This window comes from Neolamprologus multifasciatus, chromosome 16, assembly GCF_963576455.1.
Source record: "Neolamprologus multifasciatus chromosome 16, fNeoMul1.2, whole genome shotgun sequence".
Taxonomy (NCBI): domain Eukaryota; kingdom Metazoa; phylum Chordata; class Actinopteri; order Cichliformes; family Cichlidae; genus Neolamprologus; species Neolamprologus multifasciatus.
The window spans coordinates 6,095,595-6,117,870 of NC_140454.1; the positions used below are offsets into that span (position 1 = coordinate 6,095,595).

A 22,276-nucleotide genomic window follows, 5' to 3' on the forward strand; every position below is an offset into this window, starting at 1 on the left:
GCAGACAGCATATGCATTTATATATGTGTCATATATACAGTAATACAGTGGAAAGCATAGCAAAGACTGCAGAAAATGGAAGTGCATGTATCACAGTACAGAACAATATGCTTACTTGCTTATTTATCTAGCACACAGCTGGCCCTCAAACTAGAGTAAGTGACTCAGTGCCTCTGCTTACGCATTGCTTTGTTGTGATGACGCACAATAGACCCAGTAGACATGTTGAAGCACACACATACCTTTCTGCAGGTCCGAAAATGAACATTTTTCATATTCCTAAACTCCCGAGGCAACATTGTGTATATTGCGCCCACCAGCAGCAACTGCGTCTTACATAACAGAATATCTTACAGAGTTGTGTAGAAAAATAAAATCTGTGCAGTGCTGATGTTAATTTTCTGAGTGTACACGTTCTTGATCATTACTAAAGTGTAGGTTTTATAGGAAGCGTGATGCTGCAACAAATTATTTCTAATTTTTAAGATAAAAATATTTTTTAAAAATCTGGTTGCAGCTACTCAAATGTGAACATTTGAAAGTTAAATGTTTGAGGTTGGACTCAATAATCTGCAATCATCCAGCACTGACATATCATTAATACCACGGTGCAATAGAACTTCATGCTTGGTGATGTCGACCATGTGGATGAACCTGATATCCTGAATCATAAATGTCAGCTGCCCTTTTTCTAATGTACTAATTCTGTCTGTCTACAAAACAGAAAACAGAAGAACATAATATAGTGGGAACTTAAGGACATTTTAGCATTAGCACCTGTAGAAATGATTAGGCACAGTTTGAAACATTTTTCAGATGTATTCTGTACTCTATACCAAGCAGGTTTTGCACATTTTCTTTATACTGTCTAAGTAAATGTAAATATATAATGTATTTTTCACATTATCGCTTTCTTTATTAGATGTGTATGTGTATTTTTTCAGTGGAAATATAGGCAGTTATAGTTATGTAGTTCATAATTTATTTTGCAACATTTCTCTTGTTGTTACATCTGTAATGTGATATTTGGGTCTTTTATTCAACTATATTGTCCTACATTGTGTAGGACTATATAGATGCCCTACCTATTACAAGAAATACAATTGTTTTGGTCTTTTTGGCCAAATTAAACCTCAACTATGAAAAACGTTTAACAATCAAAAGGGGACATTTTGACATAACTATTTGGGATCCCTTTTTTCAGTTCAAACAGAATATTTGAAATAGCATGACCCAGTGTGGGAATATGACAGATAACTAGCTGGCTAACTAACAAACTAACTAAAAAGAAGTCTTAAACTTAGCATCGTCTTAAGCTATTTTAGCTAAGGGTTTCAATTTTAAGTGTTAAAGTTAATGTTAAAAAATAAAATTAGCTAATAAAGGTAAACCAATCAATAAATAAGCAACACATAAGTTAATGCTTGAATATTCAGCACTGAGAATAATTTCAGCATGCATCTAACAAGTTTAGATGCATGGTAATACAGTACTACATTTCCCAAAAGTCTCTAACACGGCACATGACATAGTCACGTGACTTTGACACGCGACCACGTGTTTCCCGCATGTTAGTTCCATATTGAAGGTGAATCGTCTGTGTACTGACGGCAGTGTTGGCCTCCTCATACAAGTAAGAGAGCGTTACACAATATAGCTTAGCTACGTTAATAACGAGCAGGTGGCTTAACTGCTACATTACGGCTTGAGTAGGTTTGGGCGAAACGCTTGTCTGCCATGTTATATGTTGTGTGTATGTTATTAGTTATGTCATCACTGTTAGCCATCGTGAGCTAACTTTGTTAGCTGACAGTAACATTACGCAACAAGGGTTAGATAAAGCTAGTAAACCACAACACTGAGGCAAACAGAGGGTTTTTGTTGTTGCTGTTGTTTGTTTGTTTTAAATTATTATGAGCAACTCTCTGAAGGCTCGGATGCTTCAGTCATGTGTTGCATGTGGTGACTTTGCCGGTTGACCTAATCATAACTACATAACTACCTTATCATTGCATCAGTTCAGCGCCCTTCAGCAGCAGCATAACTGTAATGGTAGGACGTTTCATTAGTTGATTAGCAGTTTTATGAAAAGTCATAATGAAGCTACACCAAAAAATATAAAATAGCGGCTTACTTTGGCGAATCCTGACACTTTTCTTTTATTTAACTGTATTTTGTATCATTATGAGCTTTTTGGTTGGACCGTGAGTGTTTGTAGTTTTTTTTGTGGCATTGCTTTCCTCATCCCGTCTTCTAGTCGTCAAATATCAATTTTTCCTTCGTTGAATATTAAAACAAAGCTAAAGCAATAAATGGGATCACAGTCGGTTCACACCTCTTTATTTGACATGTGAAGAAAAATTCCTGTTGCATATTCCAGCATCCCTGTGAAAAGTGTTTGTCAGCTGATAAAGACGTGTGTAAATCTAAATGAAGCCTGAGTGAAAATACACGCATATTACTCAGTGGTTAAAGTTTGCCAGTTCTCAAAAGTCAGCTCATTTCTTTGTTTCAGTCAGAAGATGTCAGCCCTGTCTGCTGCCAGCGTCGAGTCTGCAGCTGTGACTGAGAGCACAGAGCAGAAGAAGCCACTGAAGCCATGCTGCGCATGTCCAGAAACAAAAAAAGTCAGGGATGCTTGGTGAGGAGCTGGCCAGAGAAATTGAAATGGTCTTCTCGTTTTAAGTGAGAATGTTTATTCATCCATCGTGTTTGTTTCCACCAGCATCATTGAAAAGGGAGAGGAAAGCTGCAGGGACCTTATTGAGGCACACAAAGACTGCATGAGGGCACTAGGATTCAAGATCTAACTAGTTCTTCTGTGCGTGCTTGTGTGGTAAGTATTGAATAAAACCACTTCAAACTGTCCCAGTGTTTTAATTTTTCTAGAGAACTAGAGTCATTTGTAGCGATTAAATACCACACTAGAACATGTTGCTGTGAGCCTTAATATAAATATAGAATTGCAAGAACACATTTATCATCATTATTATTATTCATACTGTTGAAATGAAACTTGCATGTGATGGGTGCACACTGAGTTTCCATGCCACTAGTTGAATGTGCTTTGACAGCCTGAATATATGTTTGAATAGAGTCAGTGTGGCGTGAAAGTGGGCACCTGACCTTTCTGTGAACCATGAAAAAGCCGGACCTTACTGTGGTATCAGCGTTACTTGTTTATACTGGGTTTAACGGCTTTCCCCTTTTGCCAGGGCAGCTCTTTTCAGGGCAGCTCAATTAAAATAAAATATCTTCCAGATTTTCACTTGCATACAGCGTCAGGTGTGACGTAGTAGTCATGTGAATTGCTGATTGTGTGCATTTTGGTCTCTTGCAGTGTGTTGCTGTGTGTGGAAGGTGACCCTGGGTATTTGTTTCTTCGCTCCCCCCCCTGCACTTCTTATTTATACCTTTTGTTGGATTAACTGTGCGAAAACTATTTTTTCAAGTCTGCAAAATCTGAGAAATTCTGATGTGACATTGAATAAAAATCCTATGCAATAAACTTGTTGTGAAGGTTTTTTTTATTAGTCGTGCACTCATCTTAAGGTTTGCATTGAAGATCAGTTCTGCCAAGGGAAACGGTTGCTTGCCACAGTTGCTGTTCCTGGTATGCACTTACAGTTAAAAATAACTCTTGCCCCTGCAAAGTCAATACTTTGCATATCTGCATTCTTTTTCCACAGTGTGTCACTGTCACTGAAGTGTGCTTGGCTGTGGACATTATTTTCACACTTTGAAAAAACACTTGAAAGGAATGCTCCTAATTCACTTCATATTATGCCCACACTGAAGGGAATGTATATGTATACCATTACATATATAGGACCACTTTAAACATAGTAAATGTCCTCAGTAGTCATGTAGGACGTGTTTCTCACATCTCTGTAGGCTGACAAGTGTAAAGTAAAATTATTAATATAAAAGATTCAATACTGTACACAGGCTGTATAAACAATCTTTCCTATTAACATAAGTTATGTTACAATTTACATTTTCTAATTTCATGTGTTTTATAATTTTGCAGTTTGAAACTATTATGTTATATATATGTTGCCAGTCAGCAGTTTAAAAGTCACCTCAAATCATGTCAGATTCTTAATTCAGTGCATGCTTATACTAACTTAAAACGAGAGATTATCTGTTCACTTAGCTAACATTCATAATTTTATGTTTGCAACAAATGAGAGAAGTCTTACACAGAAGGGTGCTCATGGAGAATGCAAAAACCAAAGCTCTTTTATCTCAAATTAAAAATGAAGCAATTGAGAAATTCGCCTACATTTAGTGCTTTCTTCTTTTGCATGTGATCCACCTCTCCGACAAATTGCACTGAAAACACACCCTGCACCCTGACGGGAGGAAAAAGCACATCTGGCTGTAACTTTTATTGCACTTTTTGATTACACTATCTCTGATCATTTAGTACTGCAAACAGTGTGTCTCCTGATTGCCAATATTGATGTTTTGCTGATATATTGGTTCATCACTCACCGTACCCTAAAGGAAATCATAGACATAAGAAGCCCATCTAGCTTCCATCTGCTTTTATTCACTAGGATTCAGATTGCTGTCCTCCTGTTAACCAGAGACAACTGGCAGGGCAACAGCGACACAAACAGCCAAACGGAGAGAAAGAAAAATCGGTCAAAAACTGGAAGCACTGTTGCTGAATATATGGAGTTCTGTCTTCTTGTACCTTGAAAATCAACACTTTGCTCATTTTCAACTCATTGATAACACAATCTATTTTCTCCTGATTACTAGGTGTGAAGATCTTAATACTAATTTCCATTGCAAAGTTTTAATTTTAAAATAGCACTCATTCTTTTTTTCACTGAGCAATATTCATATAGACTGATATTTAGTCCCTGTGAGCTGTCCACACACTGAGAGCCGATGTTGGTGTGTGTTTATACCTGAAATCTGACCTGAGCTGCCATCCTACTTATTACAGTGTCTCTAAATATGCACCAGCAGAGCCACACTTCCTGCGAGCAAACTGGACTCAGTGAAGCCTGTGTGAAACTCTGAACGCCCCTGGAGGAACTTCTTTGTCAGATAAAAAAAAGTGGGTGACACTTTGTGAGTCTCTCTGAGATACTACTTGTTATAGTCCCTCTTCTCCCTCCTGTTTCCTGCCTCCCTCTCCCCTCTCTGTCTCTCTTGTGCTCTCTTTCTCTCTTTCTGTTATGTTAAGTAGCAGGCCTGCTTTCTGTCTGCCACTCTGTCCTCCTTGGGTTTCAATTCCAAACATGGTTATCCTTCTAGGGCCCTATCGACTCCCCCCCCCCTCGCCTCCCTTATCCCTTTCTCTTCCAGCTGGTGGCTCTACAGTGCAGGCCGGAGGGTGAGAAAAAGAGACAGAAAAGCACAGCAAGAAAGACTACGGGAAAACTTGGAAGGGAAAGACGGGAGAAGCCAGAGGAGAGAGGAAGGGACGCATGATGAGAGGAGAAGAAACAGAGGAAACCCATTCCAGCTGTGTTTCTGCAACAAATAGAGTCGTGATAACATCTTCATGGTGAAGAATTTTCTGCCGCTGCACGCCAAGGGAACAAACAATTACCTCTGACATTTTTGGTCAGTATCAGGCTGTTTATTTTTAATCAAGCTGTAATCCAAACAGATGATCTTGTAATAGGACAGAAACAGCAGTTAGTTTGAGTGGAAAACAAGTCTTATTGGTCCCTTCTTAAAAAAAACCCGACAAAACAAACAAACTTTGCTTTGTGCACCAAGAACCTTTCCAGAACTTATTCGAAAAGATTTAAACATGAGTGCAGACAACTCTAGCCTGCTGGACAGCCTGCTCTTTCCCCCTCTCTGCGATGGCTGGAGCAACAACACAGAGGGAGCCATCTACCAGTTGGGCAACACCATCCTGTTTCTGGGCTACATGGGAGGAAGCGGGGCCTATGGGTGCCTCTTCATCTTCGGCTTCCTTTGTCCCGGTTTCCTGTGTCTTCTTCTGTGGGGATTGCTTACAGTGTGCGGCCTGGATGTCTTCACCTGGAACCTGCTTCTACTGCTGGTCTGCTTGCTTCAGCTCTGTCACCTCCTTTACCGGCTGCACCAGGAGGGCATACGAGGTGAGCAGCTGGCCTCCCTCTACCAGGCGGTCTACCTGCCCCTGGGCGTGCCTGTCCAGGTGTTCAAGGAGATTGCAAAGGCTTTTGAGAACAAGGTGCTGGAGCTGAAAGCAGGAGAGACTTATGCTGTGGAGGGAAAGACCCCCATTGACCGGCTCTCCTTTCTGCTTTCTGGAAGGTGAGTGAGTGGGCAATGTGTTTGTGTGTCTGTGTGCGCAGACGATTACACTTTGACACACATCTCCAAGATGGCACGCACCTCAAGTGTGGCCATAAAACACATTTAAAACACATGTAGCACTACATTTTATTATATCGTCTTCTGATGCACCACTTTGAGTTGCCAAGATCCCTGCTTTAAGACTCCTGGTGGGGGCGTTTTACAGAAAAAGCAGGCTAATGAAGTGGCAATCAGCAGGAAAACGCTAATCAGAGAGCTAATAAAAAGAACTGACACAGTAATATTCATACATAAAAATACAAACACAACTCAAAATGTTGTGAATACACACATAGCTATTGCTTTTACTTTTTTTTGGTGGTATTCATATCTTTGATTTTGCTAGCTGTAGTAGTGTTGTAGAGGGATTGTTATCATGGATTGTATCTTACTGTATCGCATCGAGGGTTCTCTGAATCCCCAAACACCTGCATGATAAAAGAAAAATACTTGTAGGTAAAGCACTTTTTAAAAGTAGAAATAAGCTGCAAACACCAAATCTGTATCACCTTTGAGGGTGATATAGGGAACATGTTGGAGACTGTGAGTCTTCCCAAAACTGCCATAGCTGTGTGCAATGAGCTTGCAGTCTCATTGTCTTTGAAACGGTTGCTCTAAAGATGGTGGCCACCTGTATTTAGCTGAAACCAGTTGCAAATCAAGTAATATACCAATAAAATGGCAATTGGGCAGTCGTTCTGTGATAATATGGCGATTAAATATGAAGAATCAGCAAAAATCCCAAAATGATACAGGGTCTCAGTGGTCTTTTTTTTTTTAATATATTGGAACATAATTGCAATATAACCAGTTGGCAACCAGTTGATTCAGCCTTTCTATTTAAAACATTACTGGTGCAAGCTGACTCAGACTAATTGCAAACTGTTGGCAGTTTGTCTGCATTTATAAATTAGAAGGCAACGATTTGCAAACCTTCTCTAATGAATCTGAGTGACTGCAGTGAGTCAGAGCTGGACTGTAGCTGTGTTGAGACAGGTTGCCTTCCACCAGGTGACCTGTCCATTCACCTTGCAATCAAAAGCGGTTGACCATTTGGTCTGTGCAACTACTTGCAATCAGTCTCTTTAGTGTAATCAAAGGGCAGCTACCAATTTCCAGTTGCATTGAGGTTGCTGTTCTATTTTTAATCCAGTGTGACTGAGCCTTTGCCCAGTTACAGAGCCACTTGGCATGGAACAACAATAACATTCATTAGAATTCAATTTTCACTATTTTTCAAGCTCTGATTTGTTCTCCTTTTTCTCTATTTTTTTAATTTGGAATTTATCTGCTTAAAGGTCCTCGCTGGTAAAAAAAAAAAAAAAAGGATGAAAATGAGGGCAATGATAGTAAAACAATACAGTAGTTTTGTCTGTTAATTAAAAACACAGAGCACCCTAACCAGCAGTGATGTTAAAAACAAAAACTTTGCACCTTTATTATTGGGCCTATATGCACATGCAGGCTAACAGTTGCAAAGATGCTGTAGTATTCTTTATTTTCGATGTAGAAACTCAAATGCATTCAGACACAATCTGCATGAGTGCTTTGCATTGTTGTGCAGACATTCTGTCCACATACTGCCACAGCTCCTGAGTGTTGAGATATTAATGTCACTTTAGTAGGCAAAGTTAATAAGAGTGCTGTAACAGACTGAATTAATGAAGCAGAAGGTGCTTAAAGTATGTCAGTTTATACCGCAGGCTTACATTTTTCCAATACTGGAAAAAAAACCCCATAACATCACATAAATATTTAAAAGTAAACTTAATTAATGACTCTGAGACTGTTGGCAGTACATAACCGTCAAAGGAACTCTGTCCTCTTCCTCCAAACATCCTCAAAGCAGAGCTGCATTAGATCTCACAGTCCGGGAAGCTACACAAGAGAAATGTTGTAAACAGAGTATTTTTGTCTGTGACTCACTGGTGTGTCGTCCCCCTGCTCACTGCCAGCTGGTTAAATCATATCTTTGTGCTCCCGACAGGAGAGTGACACTGACTGCTTCTCTTACCTTAAATTAAATGTTGGCCACGGTGCTGACAGCTCTGAGTTCACAAGCCAAATTTGGAACTACGAGCAAATGAGCTAAACGTTTCCTTTCTTACGCTGTGACTTCTTGGCAAAGATTTCCGTTTTATTTTTCTATTCATCTGCACCTTCTGATTTGCCAGAAACACGTATTATTACTGTTGTGTTGGAAAGCCTTTCTTTCGTGTGCAATTCATGAGTAATTTTCAAAGCCAGATGCTTGATATGGTTGTATTCCACAGCCAAATACAATGTGACCTCTCATTTAACAACAGTGGACATTAATCTGCATCTTTTGGGAATATTTGGAAAGGTTTAGCAAGTTGTAGGAACCTGGTTTTATGTATTTGCTCCCCTTCAGGAACAACAGTTAATCAAATCAAATCGGGGAAACAGAACTCTGGAGTAAGCCTGTGTCCACAAAGTCTGGACCATATAGTACATATGCCAAAGTGCCAGCAGTGCACTGACACTTTTAGAATGGGATTCCCCAGTTGAAATACCTTTGGTTGTGCCTTGAGGGTAATTAATGCAACAACACTCTGGCAAATAGCTTGCAATTAACACCTATTGTTTTGAAGTGTCTAAATAAATGCTTCTAGCAGTTTTAGCACACAGTAATAGGCTCTAGAGAGAAATCCATTAATATAATAACAGTGATACAGCTTTTTCCAATACAAATGTCTTTGTAATCTGGGCTTGCCTTAGCTTGCCCTCATCAGTGTTGGGGAGTAACGGAATACATGTACCGCCGTTACGTATTTAAAATACAAAATATGAGTAATTGTATTCCGCTACAGTTACCGTTTTAAAAGGTGGTATTTAGAATACAGTTACTTTGTTGAAAGAAATGGATTACACCGCGGTACTTCCCTGTTTCATATTGTGGCGGGTCAGGCCTGTTTGGGTTTTGTTTGACAGCTACGTTCTGTTGTTCCAGGCGGCAGCGTTACGGTTGCCATGGTTACAGGGTGACCTCTGTGCGTGTTTCCTGGGTGAGAGAGGCCTTTTTGTTATTGTTGTGCTAAGCTAATAGGCAGAATGCTACCGGTATAGCTCTAAGGAATGTAGCATCATAGGCAGTGTAGTCCGTGCTGCAGGGAGAATGGACTGCCATACACGTTATGTGTCTGTGAGCGAGGGAGGGAGAAAAAGGAAAAGTACGAGCTGTCATCGAGCAAAAACGGGAGCTGGAAGCATGTAAATATAATAATAACCACTGCAGCCAAGAAGAGAGCCTGATGAGCCCAGTTGTAAGTAAGCTATTAAGACTCGACTGTACACTGTGTTCGTGTTTTCCTCCAAAAACAATAAGTTCCGTTGGAGCAGCCTTTCAACGCCTCTCTCTGTCTCTTGCAAGCAGTGTTGACCCAGACAACAAAGTAAAGCTAGTTTTCGGCTACGGAACCAACGTATTAGCCAGAGGTCCCTTTACTACGGTTCGGAGCCGCGGACCTTCAGTAACAGTAATAAATCACAGCAATAGTACATTCACGTAGTTGTAAACAGCATGATAATATATTAAGTAATCCAAAGTATTCAGAATACGTTACTCTCATTGAGTAACGTAACGGAATACGTTACAGAATACATTTTGGGGCATGTATTCTGTAATCTGTAATGGAATACATTTTAAAAGTAACCTTCCCAACACTGGCCCTCATCAGGTTGTAGTGACTTCAGATTTGACTTTAGATTTAGTCAGATGACCTAATATACATGATAGTCCCATCATTGATATGAACACGTTCAGCCACAGTGAATGAAGAACAAAACAAACTTTTCAAGTAACACAATAAAGTTGTCGTGCATAGAGAAATAATTGGTCCTTGAAATTAAAGAATCATGTGTTAATTTAAAACAAACAAACAAACAAACAAAGTAGTGGTGCCGCAGCACATGTGGGAATGACTTGAATTAAAATCTTTTGCAAGAAACCTCAGGACTCGATTGTTTATTAGAGCTGCTAATTCTAAGTAATAGGTCCCGTTTCTCAACCTATTTGAAAACTTACTTCATTTGATTAGCAATAACATACTTAACCTCTGTCCACTATAGTCCGGTAGCTTGTCTGCGACAGGTATTTCTGCCCATATCCACCTCCAGCGTCTTAGACCTGCTGTGACCTCCAACTCTCTCTGCTGTCATTATCACTTCTTAATCCCGTTTCCCTTTTTAACCTTGTATCTCTTGCTCTCTGTCTCAGGATCAACGTGTCTTTGGAGGGCCAGTTTCTGCATTACATCCACCGACACCAGTTCCTCGACTCTCCCGAGTGGGAGTCTCTTAGACCAAACGAGGAGGGAAAGTTCCAGGTACAGTGTCTTTATGCATTCTCAATCATCCAGGTAAGGAAATCCCAAAAATCCGATTCTGTTCACCTGGACTTGGCATTTTTTAGCGGGTGAAACGTTTCGTCATTCATCCAAGTGACTTCTTCAGTCTCATCTGACTGCAGGTTTCCCCAGCTGTACATTTGCATAATGACCAACACTAGCATCACTGACCAACAATGGGCTGTGAGGTCAGTTTCTTGATGCTAATTGCACAAATTGTCATGACCATTGATCAACAACCAAATACAGGACACTGATGCAGTTTCTGCTTAATTCTGTAAATCTCAGGCGCTTGAATGAGCTTGAATGAGGAACCAGAAGTGGATATCAAGTTGTGTTTTGTTGCCGGCTATCACACTCAGCATCTCACTGATAAGCTGAACAGGGAAAAGCAGTTGTCCTCTTGTCTTTCACATATCCTGTTGCATTTGATTGGTTCAGTTAAAGTAGAAACAAGGCCTCGAAATCTTGTTGGACGTTTAGTTGATGCTTTAGTTTTAAGGGGCTTTCAGACAGGGAGGGTGTGCCATCTGATGAGGTGGACTAATACAAGCAGAGATGTATGGGCTGCTTTCGTTATCATTTAATTAGCAGTTTTTTATTTATTTATTGTGTTTAAAATGTTACAAAACAGTAAAATATAATAAATGTCACCCTGAGGACATTATTTAATTAGATCAACAGTTTAAAACCAAAAGATATTTAATTTACTATTATATTTAAAAGTATCAGCAAATACACTGTTCATTTGAATCCACCATAAAACAATTATAATGGCACTTGTAATAAATAGTTAATATTTTACGAATTACATCTAGTAGCTTTTTTTTTTAACCTTCAAGGTTACATTACAAACCCAACTGTCAATGAATGAAGTGGAGTGGAAAGAGAGCTCTTATTCGCAACTCTTCTTCTCCTCTCAGGCTCAGAGTAGTCCATAAACTCAATATAATTCACAAAGTGACCAGCTGTGCAGGCAGTAGTTATTATAAGATAGTCAGTGTGACTTCTGATTTATGCATTAGACTTTGATAAATATTGGCTTGTTATTTTGTTTAGTCTTTTAAAGCACAAGTCATAAGATCGGGGTGGCGCTGACCGAGGAACCCAGGAATACTCACATCCAACTTATCAATAATGAGTTAGCCACAAATAAAGTGTACCTATTAATTATTCTACTTTAAATGTGACATTAGTTTACAAAATGTAGAAAATGTTCTACAATAAACAACTGACTGAGACGATTAACTCCTAACAAAAATGAAGTCACAAAGCTACGGTGACTCTGAAAGATCAAACGCAACCGAAGAAGACGTTGTCAAATAGAAAATGCTCCAAATGCAAAGGAAGCTGAATAAAAAAAAAGTTGAATTAATCACAGCATAAGTGACAGAACAGGCTAACACTAAACGACTGATAGCAAAGATGTTTCTACAGTATTACTTCTCTTGTGTTTTGTATGCTTTGGTAGCGTTTTTCTGTTTGCTGGTGTTTTCTTAGGTTGCAGTGTGTTTGACCTCTCAGGCCACCAAACAAATCTGAAACACGTCCATTTTCTTACAGACATCTATGCAACTGGACTCTCTTTGCAACTAGGTGTCGCCCCCTGATGGTCACTAAAAAGAATTGAGGTTTCAGGCACTTACACTTTTTCTTTCTTTCTTTCTTTCTTTCTTTCTTTCTTTACATTTATTTTACCCGGAAGCCAGCTTCTAATGACGTTGTTCCATGCTGCTAATAGTGGTCAAAGGTTCTAAAGTGCCTCTTTTATACACTGATAGTATGGTGTGTCATTCATTCTGCCCAGGTGACCCTGACAGCAGAGGAAGATTCCCGTTACATCTCATGGCGTCGCCGCCGCCTCTACATGCTGATATCAAAGGATCGCTACATCGCCCGTCTCTTCTCTGTAATGCTGGGACACGATATTGCTGAAAAGCTCTACAACCTCAACAACAAGCTCTACATCAAAAGTGGTGTGTTGTTGGACATCCGCCTGCCAAGCCTCTACCACGTGCTAGCTCCTGCCTCGCAGGGCAGTGAGGGTGGCAGCGGCAGTGACGGAGGCCCTGCCAGGGAGCACCAAACTGAACAGCAGTGTCAAGACCCAGAGCTCACCTACCAGATGCCTGACAGACCTAAACCTCAACCTCTCCAGCCCAAACCTCAGGGACCAATGAAGACAGCCATGGAAGAACCCTTGTATGACCCTTATCACCCTTCCTGGGCGTCTGACCCGGAGCTGCCCATTGGTGAGGACTCCACCAGCCTAGTCCTGGAGGACTTTGCTGATGTGGCGGGCTCCTTAACGGATTATGGCAGTGAGAGGGAATATTTGAGGTAGAGAGGGAGGGTGCTGGAGCTAACACACGGGGGCACCACTTAAGCTACATGTAAGTACCGCACCTGGGCGAAGAGTTGCATGGGGTGGTGTGTGTGCATGGAAGGCTTGTGGTACACATTTCTTACTAACCCGGCTTTGTGTTGCAATATAATCATATTAATCATTATCATAATGATAATGACTGATATGATAATTAATATAATCATTATTTTATTCAACATTAGTGGATCTATTACTCTTACTCCTCATTTTTGTCATATATATGTTGGTAGATGGCGGATGCTCTTATTAAACAAGTTTCAAATGATAAAGTCATCAAGTAATCCTTGTGAGTCAAAAGTTGAGGGCAAGAAGTTTTACCCATCGTGGATCTTTATGATGTCAAAGAGAGGACATATTCATAATATGGTCATCGTAGTCCCACCCATGTGCTGTTTAGACCTTCTGTTTGTCAGGAGTAGCCAGTCAGGCACTAAAACAACTTGTTTCAGAGCGTGGATGAACTGAGGGGCTGCACAAAGGCCCAGTGAAAGATACAAGGATACAGATGTATTTGTATTTTTGTAGGGTCTTTACCTTTCAAGATAAAGCACCTTGAGATGACTGCCAGTAGCGGTTTTAGATACGGGCGACACGGGCGGTTGCCCGGGGCGGCATCGTGGTGGGGGGCGGCATCACGAGAATCGGTAAAAAAAAAAAAAAAATTGCTCGTACTCATGATGCCCCGACATCAGCCAGCGCATACTGGGAATGGCATAGGTTTTCTATCGCCCATGGGAGTAAGGGCGCCCTCCGTTTGCGAGGTGCGCCTGCTGCTTGCGGCACAGGGAGGAGAGGGCGGGGCGGCGGGGGATTCTCTGGCTGGCTGGAGCAGTAAAAATTACCAACTCGCAAAATAAAACAAAATAAAAACAAACAGCAAACACGAAAACACCAGACATCATCATACAGACTTATAATTTGCACCGATGTTTTTTCAAAATTCTATACGCAAAAAGTGAGCGCGAGAGCCCTCGGTGCGCCTGCTCGCTGCTGAAGTCAAAGTAAACATTATTGTCATCTCCGCTGCATACAGTCCAGTATATAGAGAGACGAGACGACGAGGCTCCAGTTACAGCAGTGCAAGTAAACAAACAATAAATATTTAAGAGTAAAACAAATAAATATGCACTTTAGGACTCGGGGTGAAGGGATCAATAACAATTTAAAATGTATATTTTATATTTTGTTTATGTAAAGTCTCACACACAACCCGTTTTTAAAGTTTAAAAAAAGAGAAAAGAAGAGGAGTGTAGCGACTTCCACAGTCGCTAGAGGCTGGGGAGGGAGCCTGCCTATTTGCCTGACACGCTGTCAACTTTACACAATAATACGAGAGGTGGAATTGCTTGCTTGTTTATTAAAGTGCTTGAAATGTTTACAGAGCAATGTTATCGGCTCGCGATTCAAACTCTTAAAACATCACAGGCTCTAATGCAACAAGGGGAAACTCGTTGTGCTGCGGTCAACAAAAACTACGGCTACCCAGCCCTCCTCTCTGTCAAAATCAAACCAGTGAAAGACAGACTGACAACGCCCTCTTAATGTCACCGCTAGCACCCACGTGACTCCCGTTACACATCACCATAGCAACCAAACAAATGAAAACCCAGTGATCATTAAAATTCAATACATTTAATTATCACTCCTACAAGGAGAAACGAGAAAAAGATACAGGTAAGCAGATGTGTCATTGGATAATGGCAGGTCATCCTGAAACAATCAGAATCAGAGTCAGAATACTTTATTAATCCCTAAGGAAATTATGTGCGTTACAGTTCCTCCAAGAAGAAATGGTAAAAATAGTAACAGTAACAGACTAAACTCCAAACAATATATACAATAATATAATATTAATTAGTCAGTGTCAATTGTTGATTTGTTCTGTTCTCATTGTGTGACGAAGTATGATGTCTGTTTAGTAGCCGTTTGCATACTATGCATACTCTCTCCCTCTTCATGTGTGTGTGTGTGTGTGTGTGTGTGTGTGTGTGGGGGGGGGGGGGCAGAGGGGGTGTTCGCCCAGGGCGCCTAACAGGCTAGGACCGCCACTGATGACTGCTGTTGTGATTTGGTTCCATATAAAAATAAAACTGAACTCAATTCTAAAGTTTATATCCAGGCATCATGGGCATGGTAATTTTTCTTTTTTTTTTCCAGGGTGGAATGATTGTACAGCACACGTCTTTAATGACGATCAAAAACAAGAATTGGGTGCACAACTTTGAATTTTGGAATTTTGGATACATACAACCCATTGACAAGCTTCTGGCACAGTTCTGGTTGGGTATTTGATCACCTTTCTGGCTGACTTTAAATTGCTTAATATCCTGGCATGGATCTGACCATTAAGTATAGTTCACATATTTTCAACAGAGTTGAGGTTGAAGTCCATTCCAGAATCTTAATGTTAGCCTGATTTATCCCTTCCAAGTTGAAGATGAAGAATCTGGAGATACTCTTCCTTGTTCATTATTTCACATGATGGTCGACAGTTGGTAAAGTGTTTTTAGGTCTGAAAACCTTGCGACTCCTGTAAACATACCTCATCATTGTGGAAAAATAGTTTAATCTTTGTCTCGTCTGAACATAAAACTTTGGCTTGTTTATGGGAGAAGCTGCAAATTTCTTTTTGGTCATGACCCTTACCTTGAGATGAGAGGAAGTTGGTTAACAGTTTGCAGTTTACTTCCAGAGCTTGGCAACATGATGACACATTGAATAAATGGTCTGGTTCTTATATATTGCTTCCACTTTCACTTGAGCACTCAAAGTGCTCTGTAACGTGAAAAAGGGGAACAGCTTGTACTTTGGTACTGTTCTTTGAACTGATGATCCTGGAATCTGCAGTTGTTTAGAAATCGCTCCATTAAGTTTCTGGAATGGCTTTCCCAAAGCCTTGACCTGAACTTTTGAAATTTGTTGAATACACTTAAAAACTGGGTCTGTGCCAAGACACCAACCAATTTCAATGAACTCTACCAAGTCTGACAAGAAGAGTGGTCACATATCCACATAGTTATACGTAAGAAGCTTATTGATGGCTACCAAAAGCATCTGGTTGAGATTAAACCTTTAACATTTAACCAAACATTAGCAAACGGTGCATGTATACTTTTAACCATATGTTGATTAGAGAAAAAACAAAAACAAAAAACAATCCATCCAATTCTTGTTTTGTAAAGACATTAAAGAGCTATTCTACCCTGGAAAAATAACAGTTCACATCCGCCTCGACATCATGTCCATGTTGAGTGTATGTAAACTTCTGACCACAACTATAAATATGAATTATTTTGATGTGTAAACAAGGAAAATCTACTCTAGTAGAGTCTCAGAATAAAAACATGAGTCCATTTGAGTGTTTGGTTTGGTTGTACATTCATTTTCACTGCATTTAACAACAATTAGTGTGGTTTTAATTTTACCTTATTTACATTATGACAGATCAACAGCTCAAATGACCCAAAAACGTTAATTATATAAAATCTGACAAGTCTCAGCCATCCAATATTCTGCCTAAATGTTCACGGATTAATAACAATAAATTATAATATTATTGTTAATAATTATATAATTAACACACTGAAGGGAAGGGAATAATAAATACTTTCACTTTGAAAGTGCATAAAGGTTTTACATGTAAAGTTATACATATAAGACTTTGTATTACATATGTATTCTTTTGTGTTAAAGTACATACATGAAAAGTATGTGTATATATGACCTAAGAATATCCTAAAAAGAAAATCACATTTATGAGGTTCAAAGTTAATTTTTTTGGACCTCAGAAACAGAAGCTTGGAAATTCAAGTGAAGGTGTTTCTACTTAAACTGAAAAAATCAACTCAAAGGTCTGTAATTCCTTGACAACTGGACACGTTTTTCTATTATTAAATAGATACATGTGCATTATTAGCAAATGTGCTAAGATTAGGTCAAATTGAAGGCTTATCAATTAGAAAAAAAATGAAATTACAGCTAGCACACAGTTAATAGTTTGGATCGCTTAATTTAGCCAACATTTGTTCAATGCACCATCACATCATCCAGCACTAGCGAAACAGGTGATTTAAAAGGTCATTTTGCTCTAAAGTTGACTCTTTTCCCCTTATTTCATTTATCTTGAGAGGGATTCTTTTGCATTTAAAAGTATTCAACATATACAATAAATCTGACTAATCATTGCACTTGTAATGTTTTTGTTAAAAACTTTCTAACTAGTTCGTGCTCATGGTAGATTGCCATTAAATGGTGGCTGGAATTCTTTTCTGCTGGCCTCCTCCCATGCTTTAAAATCAGAACTCCCTCCCTGCCAGCTGCTCTGCATTAGTGTGCTTTGGCCACGCAGCTCACACGCTTAGTTATGTCTGGCACAGTTAGCAGAGTTAAACTTGTTTTCTGTAAATAGTGAAAACATTTTAACAAATGAACATAGAGTGGGCCCACTGTGGTTGTAGACAGTCGATCGGGCCCTGTGTGTGGGTGTATTTTCCGTGTGTGTGTGTCTGTGGGGAATTGTTTCTCATCTGTCTCAATACATGATGATGAGGCTTTGTTGAGGTTGGGCAGACACCAGCTGTGACCTTATCTGGCGAGGATTAGAGCTTGTAAATTTAGGGGATGTTCAGAAAATTCAGTGCCATGCTATTAATCCAGTGTCCCCACCCTTTGGCTTTCTGTCTGCTTATCTGTTCACCCCTCCCCTCCATCTCTGTCTGCCCTGCCCAATCACAGGTGGAGGATCACGTTTCACAGCTGGACAGTGGAGTCAGTGTCAGGCTTGGGTTGCACAGCAGCTGTGAAGCAGCAGGTCAAATCTGTCATAGCTGCAGCATACCTCTCAGTTCAGATTGGAGTCAATGACTTCAAAGCGGGTTGGACAAGCAATCATAGGCTCACAAAATTCCAAAAATCAGGACGCTACAAGAAAAGAAATCCTCTTCTTGCACGCAAATGTATCATAGTCATCGCATCTGTGGGTCTGTGTGTGAGTGGATGAGCAACCGTAAACTCTGAAATGGAACTGAAGAAAAACATAAGCCGTTTGCTCCACAGCAGGCAGTGACCAGCATTCAACATTCACATTCATGACATTAATAATATGAACACAGAACAAGTATACTGCAGATATTTGCCGTGTAGTGTCTGGCTCTTTACAGGCAAGCACAGTAGTTTCTTGAGAGTGTAAATGCTAAAGTATACACTCAAGTATTCAAGAGGGAAAAGGGTCAACAACCTTTTGAACAGGGGTCTCGAACTCCAGACCTCGAGGGCCGGTGTCCTACAGGTTTTAGATGTTCTTGATCCAACACAGCTGATTCAAATGGCTAAATTACCTCCTCAACATGTCTCGAAGTTCTCCAGAGGCCTGGTAATGAACTAATCATTTGATTCAGGTGTGTTGACTCAGGGTGAGATCTAAAACCTGCAGGACTCTGGCCCTCGAGGCCTGGAGTTGCCCAGCCCTGCTTTTGAACCTAGACAAATGGAAAGGTTTAATGCATGCCCGTTATTTTGTTTTATAACCTACATGATAAGGGCATCAAGGCAGCTAGTGCAGTGACCATAGGGTGCACATAGTCAATTCTATATAGTTAAGTTAATTAGCATTTAATGAAATTATGACCAACCTAGGGAATCTCAGTTTGGTTCTTCTGGTATTATTTGCACCCGTGACTCCTTGCAGCAGTTTTGGGGAACTCCAGGCCTCAATGTCCCTGCAGGTTTCAGATCTCACCCTGGGTCAACACACCTGAATCAAATGATTAGTTCATTACCAGGCTTCTGGAGATAATTTAGCCATTTAGATCAGCTGTGTTGGATCAAGGACACATCTAAAACCTGCAGGACACCGGCCCTTGAGGCCTGGAGTTCCCCACCCCTGACTTAGTGCCACAGTGTCTCTTTGTACTGCAAAACTGTAGCACTAGATTGGACGACCTTGGGTATCACAGAAAAGAAACACTTGGGGCAATCAAATATTGACAATTTTTCTTGCAATTGATGAGAAAATTTAAAATATAAATTGGAGGCAGGTAAGAGTCAGTGACAAGGAAGCTGTTGAACCTATAAAAAGAAGGGGGGGGGGGGGGGGGGGGGGGGGAATTCAATGAATGTGTCATCCTTGATAATCCTTGAAAAACTGCACCGGCTGCATTTAACTAAAATAAATAAATCATGGCCAGGACCCAGCACAGAGGTGACCACCTTGTCTGGACGGAGTTAAACTTGGAAATATGTTCTCATATCCTACAAGTAACAAACTGCTGACTATCAGTAAAACTGTAAAAGTTTAAATGAGTGTTTCCTGAGGACACTATACAAGGAACTACAAAGGTAGCTTTGAGTATTTTGGCACACACTGAGACAGATTTCATCTCATCTGTGCAAGAACTGTTACATCTGTGTAGCTTACATCAAAACGAAGGCCAAAGGTGACAATTGGTGGGTGTTATTGCCTTTAGAGTTTTATGACAGAAAGGCTTCCTAACAGCTGGTTAACATCATGAAAAGGTCCTAGTGGTTTTGGTGCCTAAATCTAACCACAAATTAACTGAGAAAAAAAAGCCAACCACGTCTAAAATAGAAATAAGACCGACATTTAGTTTCACCAAGGAAACAACACTGCTGCAAAAATCTAGTGCTTGTCAAGGGATCCACTACAACCAAATGCACTCTGTCTACTAGTAAGGCTTTTTTTGGCAGACATCCCTTAAACTTCTCTCAGCAGCCAGTTGGTATCCAAGAACCTGACATCAAGACACGTGTGATCCTGTTACAAGAGTATCTCTAGTTTGCTACTTATTACTGTTTCACTTTATAGGAGCGCAACATGTTTTCGTCATCTGTAATGCAATTAGGAAATTGGTGTGGACACGAGTTTGCTGCAAGATCGCATCCATGTTAACTTAATGCAACTAAATTTAAGTTTTGATGTTGGCTTTGCAGGAGGTGATGGGAATCTACCACCTCGATTCCAGAGGGTCAGAGCGCCGCTGGCTCCCACTGAAACCCCTAAACTGTGAGACGTCTCTCCTGGAAACACTACTATACCATCTCCTCCTCTTTCTCTGTTCCTGTTCTTCAGTCCAGAGTATGAAAAATATAAATTCTTAACATTTAACTATTTGAATTAAAATTTAAGTCATACAACAAACCTTACTGACATCTTTTAACAGTTTGACATATTATTTAGGAGTGTTAACATCTTCTTTGTTACCATTTAGTCTTTAGGCCTTTAGGCCATGCTATCCCAAAATACAGTGACCCTGAGAGCGTAAATGACCTACAACCTAAGACAACACTGGCAAATACAAAAATGCTACAAAAAGCATTAAAAAAACCACAGAAGTTCAATAAAACATGAAGGAAGTGAAAAAAACTCATCAGATATTAAAGTAGAAAAAAAATAATCTCACAACATAAGTGTTTTTTTGGGAGACAGTAATTTGTGAAAGTGACAGAAGCCTAAACATGAAGGATTGCACTTAGACTCTAAAATTTATTTGTGTTGTGAGGGAAAAAAGTTGGAAGGTAATGTGTTTTAATCGCATGCTTCATACAGTGCTGTAGATACATGTTTGCTACTAGCCATAGATCAGCAGAAGTCAGATTCAGTGTGCGCCGGTTATTTTGTTGTAAAATTTTGCAGTGATCCTACGGCCACAGTACACGGTGCACATGGTCAATTGTGTATGTGGAACAGCCAAAATTATGCTTCACAATTAATATTTAAGCTAATTAGCATGTAATACAATTATAGCTAAGCTAGTGAATCTCAATTTGGGCCTTCTCATATTATTTTGCTTGCGATGTTACTGACCCCATCGAAAAATGTTTTAGTGGTAAATCTCTTCAGCGAACAAAAACTTATTTCTGTTGTGAGGGAGAAAATGATCCAGGTAATGTGTGTTTTAATTGCATGATTCATGTAATACTGTAGCGACATGTTTGCTATTAGCCGTCGACTGCTAGCTTGGCACTTTCATAGCTATTCTGTCACTTTAATGTCTTCCAAAAAACAGTATTTTGTGAGGGTATTTTTTGTTGTTGTTTTGGTAAGCTTTTGCGGTGTTTTTCCACTTAATTTTTTTCTGTTTTGCTAATGCTAACTAGCGCTTCCATTATGTTTTTTGTGCTTTTGCTACATTTTTCCATTTGCTGGTGTTTTCTTCAGTTGCAGTGCATCTGATCTTTCATGGCCTCTCTACCAAGAGTCTGAAATCTGCCTTTAACATTTTAAATATAGTAGACTATAAAATCAAATGTTTAACAAATTAAAAGACTCATCTCCCCAGTAGACAAGCTATCTTGCTGATATTTTATCAGCATGTCCTCATCTATGAATTAGGCCCCAAATAAAATCATATTTACACTATCATATTGATTGGCACTGTAGAACTGAGGACAGGCAGCCTTCACTTTGTTACCTACCAGCACATTTAATGTCAAAAATGTAATTTCATATTATGTGACTAAATTTGCTTACATTTCAGATTGGAACTGTTTTTTATTCAGATTTGATTTTCACGTGATTTAATGTTACATTTCACTTTTGAAATTTGCTTCACAAATAAATAATAGTAATTATTTTAATGAATGTTGATGTAATGTAGGAAGGTTGCTGCACATTTTCTGGGTCTGATTTTAAATAGCTTTGACAATACATGATTTAAGTTATGAAACAGCTTAACATTGGCAGATGTACATTACAATCAAATCTTCCTTCAAGCTCTGGAAAGCATTTGGCTTTGTATCCTTGATCTTTTCAGACCCGTCTGGAACATTTTACCTGCCAACTGGTTCTGTTGTCTTCTACCATTTCACGGCAATGTTTTGATGTGTCATGTTTAGATTAGTGATCAGATTACCAAAGTCATCCTTTTACATGCTCTCTGCTGATATATATTAGAAGCCTGATTTTTTAAAAATGTTTTTAAACATTGGTGTGTTTAATACACGGGCATAATGTGAATCACGGTATTTGTGTGTTATTGAATTCAAAAGACGAGTGATGAGACTAAAATGAAGTCCAAGTATTTAGAAAACATTCTTTCATGGGGCCAAGATTTCTCCAGATGATTTAAGTTGTTTATTTTCTGACTGTTAGTTTCCTGTCATATCTGTCCCGACCGCACTATGTAGCACTGTGATGATGCTCAAAATGATTTATGTTCCACCCCCAAAAAGTCAAAGTACACACAGATTC

The 22,276-nt window shown here is 39.6% G+C and overlaps 2 protein-coding genes across 3 annotated transcripts; both read left to right on the forward strand.

The window, feature by feature from the left end:
• Nucleotides 1–1,518: 1,518 nt before the first annotated feature.
• cox17 (cytochrome c oxidase copper chaperone COX17) lies at nt 1,519–3,508 on the forward strand. Its single transcript, XM_085134899.1, has 4 exons — nt 1,519–1,633; nt 2,516–2,641; nt 2,726–2,836; nt 3,341–3,508. Exons 2-3 carry the CDS (start codon nt 2,523–2,525, stop codon nt 2,808–2,810), a joined length of 204 nt encoding a protein of 67 aa, XP_084991025.1. The 5' UTR covers nt 1,519–1,633; nt 2,516–2,522; the 3' UTR covers nt 2,811–2,836; nt 3,341–3,508.
• Nucleotides 3,509–3,618: 110 nt separating this feature from the next.
• Nucleotides 3,619–20,480, forward strand: popdc2 (popeye domain cAMP effector 2). Of its 2 annotated transcripts, none has more exons than XM_085134896.1 (4): nt 3,619–6,273; nt 10,553–10,661; nt 12,490–13,075; nt 20,017–20,480. In XM_085134896.1, exons 1-3 carry the CDS (start codon nt 5,780–5,782, stop codon nt 13,024–13,026), a joined length of 1,140 nt encoding a protein of 379 aa, XP_084991022.1. In that variant the 5' UTR covers nt 3,619–5,779; the 3' UTR covers nt 13,027–13,075; nt 20,017–20,480. The 2 variants fall into 2 exon arrangements, with proteins under 2 accessions (XP_084991022.1, XP_084991023.1); XM_085134897.1 differs by having other exon boundaries at nt 12,490–12,934.
• The last annotated feature ends 1,796 nt before the right edge of the window (nt 20,481–22,276 follow it).